Source organism: Symsagittifera roscoffensis, chromosome 9 (genome assembly GCF_963678635.1).
Source record: "Symsagittifera roscoffensis chromosome 9, txSymRosc1.1, whole genome shotgun sequence".
NCBI lineage: Eukaryota > Metazoa > Xenacoelomorpha > Acoela > Convolutidae > Symsagittifera > Symsagittifera roscoffensis.
The window spans coordinates 25383178-25394665 of NC_087070.1; the positions used below are offsets into that span (position 1 = coordinate 25383178).

General features: G+C 37.4%; 1 protein-coding gene across 1 annotated transcript; it reads left to right on the forward strand.

Moving 5' to 3' along the window:
• Positions 1–4765: 4765 nt before the first annotated feature.
• LOC134854105 (nuclear transcription factor Y subunit alpha-like) lies at positions 4766–6051 on the forward strand. Its single transcript, XM_063870219.1, has one exon. The coding sequence runs from the start codon at positions 4768–4770 to the stop codon at positions 5920–5922; it is 1155 nt and encodes a 384-aa protein (XP_063726289.1). The 5' UTR covers positions 4766–4767; the 3' UTR covers positions 5923–6051.
• Positions 6052–11488: the final 5437 nt, after the last annotated feature.

Consider the following 11488-nt stretch of genomic DNA (forward strand, 5'->3'; position numbering starts at 1 on the left):
GACCTACTAAAATCCTCAGGGCAGTTACTTTTCCCAAAAACGTATTATGTTTCAATCCACACCAATGAGTCACGCTCTTTTTAATTTAGACTTAGTGTCGCGAATATCCGAGTTCGGACCTGTTTTGTATTAGTCTGGTTCTTTTTGAGAGGCAAGTTACCAGTGCAGTCACTGATACCTAGCCTGTGTATTAATAACCTAATACCTCTCGCTTTTTAGTCTTTCTTTCGTTTACCTAAGTCCTTAATAAAATAATACCCCTCCGGATTGGCACAAATAGGACCCTTCCGGACTGTCAGAATATAGACCCCTCCGGATTGGGACCCCTCCGAGTTAGTTAATAGTAGACCCCTCCGGATTTGGACCCCTCCGAATTAGCAACTATAAGACCCCTCCGGATTCGGACCCCTCCGGTTTTGTGGAAAGTAGACCCCTCCGGATTCGGACCCCTCTGACTTCGGAGCCCTTAGCTCTGTCAAAGTAGCTTTTTGTAGTTTTCTTAATTTCAGCTTATACCCCTCCGGATACGTTCTGCGTTGCTATTATGCTGTTTGAATTAACTGCGAAGGGTATAGGGTCCTTTCCTAGACCCCTCCGGATTGAAGTTAAGGCACTTATTTGACAATTCACACTAACGGTGAAGGGTCTTATCACTTGCCTAATTTCGACTCTATTATGATTGTCTTGTGCCTTCAGCCCTCCTTTTTTGTCTAGAACTGTCCTAAGTTACTTAGCTCAATCGCTATCAACTTTTGGTAGGGGTATAAGGGTTTTTCAGAAAAATTTATAAAACGTGAAGGGTGTACCCCTCCGGATTTGTGTAATTTGCTAAAAACAATCAAAAAATTTTCTCGCTCGCTTTTCCGAAAAATTTCTGATCCTATTAGTAAGCTCAGCTAATTTCTGATCTATTGGTACCAAGATCAACTCGATATGATCAGTAGTTCCAAAGTTATTAACCAAAACGTCTTTTTTCCGAACTCAAAAAATTTTCTCTCTTATAGGTTCCGCCTAACTTTTTCCGCAAATCTGGTCCTTTCGACCTAAAAATTATTGATCCGAGCTCAGAAGGCCTATACTCTTCTAGTTCAATGCAAAAGACCCGATCTAAAACGCTATTGTAGAAAAATCTTGCGAAAAACTATGCTACCTGGACCCCTCCGGATTGATGAATCCACCAAATCAAACACGTTATGTTCGATTTCTCTGCAACCCGGAAGGCTTTCGGGTAGCGGATTTTAAGACTTGTAGATTCACTAGTGGACGTTGTCCGAACAACTATTTTTACTGTCCTACCTCAAAAATTTCAAAAAATTTTCTAAATTTTTAGTGTTTCTTACTATCAAAAATTGGGAAAATTTGGTTTTTGGTACCAAACTAGTTCCAACCACTTCCGAACTAAAATTAACCGGTTCTACTTATTACAGTAGTGCAGTTACGATGTAACACACTAACTTAGCGCTTTTTTCCGTTTCAAAAAATATCGATATCTCAAAAATCGCGACTTGTGGGGGGATCAAAATATCGCTATTTTGACCCTAAAAACCGGTCTGTTTTCGTTGTTTTTCACTGAAAAACGATATAAGACTATTGATATAGGCTATATGAATAATAATATTAGTAATACTATACCCCTCCGGATTTGTTTATTATCCGAATTAAGGTGCTTAACTCGGATATTCGCAGTTCGGTGAAGGGTCACTACAGTGCAGCACTGTCGAGCCCCCCACAGATTACTATCTTACTTTTTGTACCAAAAGGGATACAAAACTTGTTAACGATACCCAACAGTCGATTGTTGTTGTCGTTGAGCCCCTTCTTGTTGCTCCTTGAACTGCTTGCCGGATCGGTCTTCACCCAAGACCCTTCCGAATTGGGCGCAAATCAGCTGACCCTTCCGGATTGAGCGCAATTTATCATTAACGTGCTTAAATGCTCAAATAACCCTACAGTACAAGCCTCACAAACGGGCTACAAAATTGATCGTAACGATCCTGACTGATATAAATGCCTGTAATAACAATATATCTATCAACAACAAACGGGGGGTTGAATCACATCTTGTCTGGGGGGATGATTTCTACTGATTTTTTACTTTTTTACTGTTTTTGGTTTTTTCGGTTATTTTTTATGTTTTTTGTTTTTCTTGGGTACTATACTACTTTTTGTTTGGTTTTGCTTATATCTTTAAGTGTTTTTGGTCACAAACCACTCAGGGGATGAGGGGTTCATGATTCCCCCCACCCTTCCTGGTTCGTGAATTTTCGGTCTTAACTAGGTTAAAAAACTATTCACGGTAATCCGGAAGGCTTCCGCGTTCCGAACTACCCTTCCGCCCCGGCAGTTTAGGCCTATTAAGGGCGTTAATATGAGCATCCGCTCGGCGCGGAGTGCTCGTTAACGGTTCCGCCGGTCATGATGTTATGAAAGAATAACACCCAGGAGCGCCATAAAAACATACATGTAACATTCGCCCGGAAGATACATATCGACGGATAACAAAACTAAGTCTTAAGACGACTGGCTAGCGTCTAAACAGAGCTTTGCATGTTTTTCACCGTCTCTACCAAGCCAGTACTTTTCGGTGGTCTTTCTTACATCAGGCTGACAAAAACGTTACTGTTCTCCGGCTTCGACCAGAACGCTCAAATTAACTGAATTACATGCAAAATTAGTGAGCTCATGGCTGGGTCTCTGTATCCCCAGACCACGAGGTCACTCCTAAAAACAGGGCTGCTACTTATCATATTACTATTGTTTTTGTTCAGTAGATAAAAATCATCATCTCCATCGAAGATGGATCAACCCTTTCCCCCCAACACCTAGCACCTCATCCTTGTCAAAACTAATCAAAATATCAGTTAAATTCAAGTCAGGACATGACAGGATGCTAAAATTCAATACAAGTTCATAAAAGTTCCTGTCCCGAGACCCTTCCGGATTCTTGAATCCGGCGAATCAAGCTCCTTAACCTCAGGTTCACGCTAACTCGGAGGGCTGGTTTTTACCCTTCACCGTTGTTCGCAACGGCCTTGCAACTATTGTAACAGCACAATAGTTGCAACTCGGAACGTCCTCTGCTGTTCGGTAGTTCGTTGTTGTTTTTTAGTCTCGATTTTCGTACTGTTCGTAATCGCAGATAAAGTTGTTCTGTTTCTTTCTGCTATTTTAGCCAAAATGGCCGTTTTAACATTTCTCAGAAATGTTACGTCATCACTTCGAAAATTTAAAATTTAGAATTCCAGAATCTTCTAGCCTTCACCGTTTGGCCAATCATTCAAATAACGTCCTTATCCGTTCTAAATCGCCAATCCGGAAGGTTCACTGCTAAAATCCTGAATTCTGCAGAGACTGCATTTTGGCCATTCTGGTCGAATGTCACACACCAACCGAAGTCAGAAAACAATTGTTAACAACACCGAATCCGATTGGATTACACTTGAGCAGGGTGTCCCACAGGGCACTGTCCTTGGCCCTCTAATATTCAATCTCTACATTAACGATCTCAACAAACAAATTGACAAAACATGTAAAATAGTTCAATATGCGGATGATACATTACTATTCTGCGAAAATAACGATCCACAAAAAGCTATTAAAGCACTCGAAGCCAATTGCAGTCTATTATCAAATTATTTTTTAGAACACTCACTTCAATTGAATGCAAAAAAAACAGAACTCATCGTTTTCAGCAAAAAAACATTCAAGAAAAAAGGATGAAAAGCATACTATAACTCTAGATGATAAAATAATTGAGGAAAAAACCAATGTTAAATACTTAGGAGTAGTTTTAGATCAGTTTCTCACATTCCAAGATGAAATCAAAAATATTCTCAGGAAGATGGCATGCGGAATAAAAACACTTCAATCAATCAAAAAGCCATTGCCAGTGAAAACAAGACTCTTCATAATGCATGCACTGGTAATTAGTCATTTGCATTACCCAGCAATTCTTTTAAGTGGAATATCCGCTAACCTAATGATATCTCTGGAAAAACAATTAAGCTGGGCAGTAAAAACTTGCTGCGATCGTGCAAAATACAACTCATCTTCAGACTTGAAGCTAAAACACAATATATTACCAGTAACAATGTTTCTGTACTATAAAATTTTATGTCACTTTTGGAAAATACACATCAATTATTGCCAGCCTATTATAACATTGAGTATGATAACCACCAAATAGATATTAATACAAGAAACAAAAAATTATATTTCGGCGACAGATACAATGGGCAATACATAGAAAATTCCTTCTTTAAAAAGTCCGTCATAATCTGGAACAAACTAACAGATGATAAAGTCAACTTTAAAGACATAGTAACATACAGAAAAGCAAAGATAAAATTCAAAAATTATTATTTATTATTATTTAAAGAAGACCCCTCTGTGGCAACTCATGGTAAAGTTTCATGGAAAAGCTTCAAGTTTATATAATAACATTTATTTACCAACCATCTTGAAGCTCTCAGGTGAAAAGTAATCATCGATAATTGTAATCGAGTTTGTTTTGTTTATTGTTATTGTAACTATGTGTATCTAATGATGTTATAATATTTTTATGAACTGATAGGAAAAAAACAGAAAACATTTGACATACACTTGTGTATTGAAATTAATTTCGATGTGCAATTAAAGTGTTTTTTTTTGTTACACGCTATTTTTTTTTGAAATATTGACGATGCACAAAATGTGCGAAAACGTTCAAATTTAGCATTTTAAGCTCTCACTTAACCTTAACCCTGTAATCCTGTAATTCAGAACAAAATGTCTGTTGTTGCCGGTAATCGCTCCGTTGAACTCGCTCAATTAAATCATAATGGTGATACAATAATGCTACAACAAACAGATAATGGGGAAGGTGGCATAGACAGCTACCCTCAGACCATCCAGATCGTTCCTGGCCAAACCATTCAAATAGGCGATCAGCAGTTTATAATCCAGACCGTGCCATCCAATCAAACCGAGTCAGGCCCCGATGAAAAGACTGATCTTGCTTTGGACCATACAACGTCTCACCAAGTTGATTTAGGAGGGGGTGACCAACTGCAAATTGCGGCGGAATCAAGTGAAAATTGTGGAGTGATGCAGGAACAAAGCCTGGGTTTGGGTCAAATTCAAACAGATTCTACAGGTCAATACGTGATGGTGATGAACGACGATGGAACTCTACAGCAAACAAATCTCGGTTCGTGTTTAGAGAGTCCAGGTGGTGGTATGACCACAGCAGACGGAACGGATCAGGTAAACGACGGCGAAGAGGAACCGTTGTACGTGAATCCAAAACAGTATAATAGAATTTTGAAGCGCAGGCAACAAAGAGCAAAGTTAGAGGCGGAGGGTAAAATTACAAAAGAGAGGAAAAAGTATTTGCACGAATCGCGTCACAGACATGCCATGGCAAGAGTGAGAGGCGAGGGTGGGAGGTTCCATACTCCAATGGAAAAAGCACGAATGGAAAGAGAAAGAATCGAAAGAGAAATGAACGCGGCAAATGCCAGACAGAATGGCCAACTAATAACTAATTACAGCAACAATGTTAGTAACGTGGTGTTAGAAACTGAGTATGTGGATAAGTGCAATAATCAAATGACAGCTCCGGTATCAATCTACAGCAGCCAATCACATCCAAACAGCAATTGTAAGGCAGTTCTTCAATTAAATAACCAAAACACAGCACCAAATGGAAACAATGGCAGTTTAATGGTCCCCCATTCCAAATCAAACACCTGTGGACCCTTCTACGTGGGCAAGTCTGCATCTGGTCAACCAATTGCAATACACGCGAACAACGTGCAGAATTCAATCAGGTCAAACCAGACGACACAAAACCCATCACCACAAAACGCAAATGGTCTCAACACCCAATACGTCCTCGCACCTGTATGCAAGAACTCATCCGCCGCTGCGACTGCGTCATGATGAAAAGACTGCAACAGTTTAATTGGTTGAAACTCTAACTCCATTTGATTACACTGTCTGTCAACGGCCTAAGTCTTTTCGTCAGTTTTGTACACCGAGAACCTAATTGAACTTGCGTTTTTTTTAAAATTTTGGTCGAAATTTGGCGCATAAGTAGAAATTAGCACGCTCTTAAAGCTGGAAATTTTTTAATTTCTTTTACTGAGTTCTTTGGAACTGCTTTTGCGCCTTGTTTCAGCTGATTAAATTTAATAATGATCTTAGTTTTCTTAGATAATTAGTATGATGCGTTTTTATTCGCTGAACACTATTTCCCTCTATTCTAATTTGATACATATTATGTTATAATGTTTTGCCATGTTATGATACTTCTAAATTTAATTATTGAAATTATAGTTTTCAGTTTCTGGCCTTGCTGTAATAGGATGCAAGCGTGTTTGTTTTCGTGTTGAGATGCTCGATAATTTCGCATAGTCTGCACTGAGCACTTTTACCAGTTTTCACAAAATCAGGTTCTTAAGAAAAGTTGGTAATTATATGGATGCCATGTTTTTTTTCAGTTTAAACAACTTGTCTGGCATAATCACTGTTTTAATTCGTCAACAGACTTCAGCCAACAGATATATTTTGAGCATGTTCGCATTTGAAGTACTGTTCTTTCGATGATTAAGAGTCGATGAACGTAGTGAAGACACTTAATTTACCAGAAAAGTTATAACAAGGACTTTTTACCAGACTTTCCTTTTTCACGGTTTGAATTTTGATTCATTTTTTAAGTTAAGTTCATTTTCCCTGTTAAAAGAAAGGCACACACCACTCTGGGACAGCAAAAACATGTTCGAAAGTGTTTCAGATTTCCCAGCGGAATGAAACGTTTAACTATTGATCAAGTTTTCCTCGAATTGAGATAATTTTATCAAAAAAGTTGTCAATCATAAATAGTTTTTGAAATTCAAACAGCTTCAAGGCCAAATATTTTTGACTTTGAATTTCGGCATGAAGTTTTTTTTTTATAAAAAGAAGTCTTTCTGTTTCTTTGGGCACATTGCAGGCTGGCCACTTGGTCTATAATTATAGACTGTCTATAAAAATCACTTTTTTTTGTAAGTGTATATTTTATGATGCTGGGAATTTTGTCTGCAAATACGAATGAGAAAGTGCAAAGTAGTTTGAAATTCATCTTTTTTTTGCAATTCGGCAGTTGAAAAGCGTTCAAGTTCTTCAATTCATTTTTTCGGTTTCCTTTTTCTTGTGTACTTTTCCAAAGTTCGAGTCCTGGATAATGTTTGATTGTTTGTTTGTTTTTTATTTTTGGTTTTTCTATATTTTTGAGAAAATATTGGTCAGCCTCTCGCATTTGTTCTTTTCCAACTTTCTATCGGTTTTAGTTTAATATTTAATAATTTTTAACGTCTGGTTTACTGCGCTAAGTTAAAAATCTAAAAAGTTTCTATGCAAAAATCTATTATAATCTATCCTAAACTTCTCAACATCTTTAAGCTAATTTACACTTGCCAGAGCAAGTGTGTTGTAATCGGGAACTAGACTTTTTCTGTAATCAACTTTTCTTACAAGATGTTGAAGTTGCTTACTTTCTGAACTCTAACAACTTGCAGGCTCCTTCCCATTTGGCCTGGAGGTAACGCAATCGTTTTTGTATCCAGAGATCTGGGTTTTGAGTTCCATCAGGAGTTTGTTCTTTTTTTTCAGTATGTATGAAATTGAAATTTTTTCCGGTAAAAATTTTGTTCCGATTTTCGATTGTCTGCTCAAATTGTTACGGCTTAGGTTCCACATCACGGTTTTTCTGATACTGTAAGTAAGTATTATAGTAGTTGCTACTGTTGATCATCGTAGTTTTAAGTGGGCATAAGATTTTATACAGTTATTTATAAAATCGATTTTTTTTTCGGCTCAACTGATGTCTGCTCGTAGATTGTCGACTTTCTTACCGCGTCGTAAGTTTTTCTCCGTTGCTAATTTATAAAACAGGTGTTATGAAAAAGGTAATGGATTGGGTTTATTCATTTTATTTTTTTGAGACTCATAAAGTCTCATTTTATTTTTTTGAGACTCATTATTTTTCAGAAAAATCATTTATCGCATAAATTTTCGTTTTTCTCGAAAACTATTTTACCGATTTTTAATATAGGGTTGCCAATGGTAACACCGCCTACTACCGTATATGTCTTCATCATCCCCTGATATCTTTTTACTTTAACCACTGTCTTCAGCCTTCAAACAAGTTTCTGTAGAATAAGTTTTCACAACCGGTTTTTTTGACGGTTTGGATTTTTTTATTTTCTCAATTAATTTAGTGTTTTTCAAAAACTACTTTGCTGATTTAAAAAAAAATCTCCCCCAGCCCTGAGTGTCTGCATGTTCCCTTAGTCTCTTTTTACCATACTTACCTTTCAACCTTCGAAAAAGTCTGATGGAAGAATTTCTGGCCATGGTTTTTAGATTTTTTTTTTGAACACAAGTTTTCCAAATCTGAGTTTTGGTATTCAATGCATAGACGGGTTGTGGCAATCTCCTCTTCATTACCGCCTGCACATGCTTTCTTTACACAAAAAATGATGTCCCTCGGAATATTGAGTTTTTTTTGTTATATAATTTTTTTGAGTTTTTGACCGTTTCTTCTGAATCTTTTTGAATTTCCTCAAAAGCCCCGAAATCTAATATAACGGTTTATGTACCGTTTTTTGAAACAGTTTGATTTTTTGAAAATTACCCACTCAATTCTGAGTTATTGGGTTCAATCGAAATAACAGGTTGTGTAAATATCCTCGGCATGAACGGTGACGCCCAAACTTTTAACATAAAAAGCTACGATTCTCGGAAAAGTCCAATATTCGATTTATAGACCATTTTTGGAAAGTTATTGACACTAATGAACCCCGAAAACTTTACTGCCATTTCTTAAGTTAAGTGTACAATCGTGAAGCATGTTTTGAGAAGCTTCTCTGTTTCAGCGGTCTCTGTTAAAGTTTTCGACATTTTTACCATTTTATACAATTTTTTAAAAAGTTTTCTGAGTAACTAACCCATCAAATCTGATGCGAAGGGTTCAATCGAAAGAATCGGCTGTGGAAATTTATTCTACAGAAGCGCTGATTTTTTATAATTTGAAAGAAAAATATTTTGTCTTAGGGATGATGCCAATATCTCATAAACTTAAGCTCTTCTCACTTTTTTTTAGGATTGAAACAACTAAGATTTCGGGGAACGTCCAATTTTTTGAAATGACCAATTCCTTTTTTCAGTCCTAAAACCGAAGATTAATTAATCAGGTTGACAAAAAATGCATATAACTAGCGTCCATAATCAGATATGACTTACTTTCAATAGCTCACCATGATGCTGGGCACCATCAATACAGGAGCGCCACAAGGCCGATCATCCTGCATCACTATAATAAATCCAAAAACTATCGAACAAGTACCTCCAGTTTTAGCTGGGTCTATTTATCTTTTTTCGAGAGTTATGTAAGTTTTTAGTTCACCTAGTTTTTTCATCAAGTTTTTCTGTAGGGCGAGAACTCGTAACAGGCGACAATTCGTAACGGGCGGCAATTCGTAACAAGGCATTGGTAAGTAGAATACGCTTGCTCCGCTGCCCTTACATCTGGCACGAGAGGAATGAATATATTGCGCGTGAATCAGTGTTCCCCGCTTAATCAACTGTTACGAATTGTCGCTTCTTACGAATCGTCGCCTCACTTTTCGACTTTTATTTTTGTGTTTTATATCGCTGAGCACAAACATTTTCTTAAATAAACAGTGAAAACTGAAGAGCACCAAGTGTAGTTTTTTGTTTAAAAATGTCGAAATAAGTAATCTCAAAGCTGCAATCTACTCAATATTTGCTTTGGCTCGTTTGTACTGCTCTCATATGAACTAGGCGAAAGTTAGGGACTCTCACTGTCAGTGGTCTTTAAAATATTTTAATACTTGAACTGTTCAGCTCGGAGCTTGCCATAATTCTCAATTGCCATCGGATCTGAAATCATCATTTACAGTCTATTCAACTGAACGTCATTCCCCGTCATTTTTGTGAAACGACAACATCAACAAGCAGATATCAAATTGCGACATCGTATGTTTTTTGATGCGCCGTCTAGAGTACTTCTGAAGAGTGTATAAAACGTCAATCGCGTTTCAGCTCAAATTGGATCTGAAATTGAGCCATACCTTTGTTTGGATCAAGCTCAGACATCATTGGAAAATGCCTCTGCCAAAATAGCAATTAGAATCCGACCTGAAAACTTCAATTACGGTGTTCCAATTGGAACACAGCGACATCATAGTGAACTAGAACTTCTCTAATGTTGAGCATGTTAGCTCCATCTGAGTTTGATAAACCTGATCTTACTAACACCATCTACCAAAGAAACCAACAGCGTCTGTGAAATACACTCATCATCACAATGCCTTCGCAGAAAATCACATTGCGCTTGAAATGCGTCTTCGCTAATTTTTTGACACCAATGTATGGCTTAAGCTTGACGAAATTAACACCCATTTTGCAACAACTTTCTAGAGTTGTCAGAAAAACTAACCAGTTGACCGTCACCCTCCAACATCGAATCTACTTCAAAAAAGAGAGAGGATCGTAGACATACAATTTCAAGTCTTCAGAAAACCCTCGAAGTTCAGCGACACCTCTTTTTCAGCTCTTCTACCTCTTATAGCTTTTCCAACGTTCAATTAACTACTCCAGGATCAACTACGAGGAGGAAAGAGTTGAATTTATGCTCATTATTGGAAAACTGCAAGTAGCACTCCTTGAAAGGTTCATTATCCTTAATTTGGAGTTGACTAATAAAATCAGAACTTAAAACATCGTTAACATCCTTTTCAACTAAAGAAATTGACTTCATTTTTGCCATGCGATGACACCAACAGGCAAATAACCTATCGTTACACCGTGGCGTTTTTGGTGCGACGGGTTCAATTTGCATAGACTGATACGGAACCCGTCAGGGTGCCAATGACAACGTCGGCAAACATTTCAGTTCGGTACAAATCACTGACAAAAACATCTTAAAATTATTTAAGTACAAGTTCTCTTAGATTATTTCTGAAGAGTGAATCAAATGTCAATTGCATTTCAGCCAGATTTGAAATTGAACCATAACATTGATTGGATCAAGCTCAGACATCATTGGAAAGTGTCTCTTCCAAGCTGGCAACTGCAATCATACCTTAAAACTCTAAAAACATTCTTTTCAATTTGAATAATTTGGTCTCATAATGAAATAGAAATTATCTTCAATTTCGACATTGAACTTGTCAAATCCATCTGACTAAAATTTAAATAGAAACCAACAGCTTCCTATTACATGCATCACCACAATGCCTTTAAAGGACATCGTAACAAGCATAAGAGGCTACTTCGCCGAGTTTTTGAACTTCACACAGGTTCTACTACTCACACCTGAGATAAAGATTGGATTGAAAGCGCCCTTAGGCTGGTCTTTTTGAAGAACAGACAATACGGCGAAACCCAACAACGCCATAGTCATTATTGTCACTACATGTGATTTTTTTTCTCCATGTTGCCG

Coding starts and splice junctions, on each gene's coding strand:
- LOC134854105 (XM_063870219.1), top strand. CDS start 4,768: ATGTCTGTTGTTGCCGGTAATCGCTCCGTTGAACTCGCTCAATTAAAT.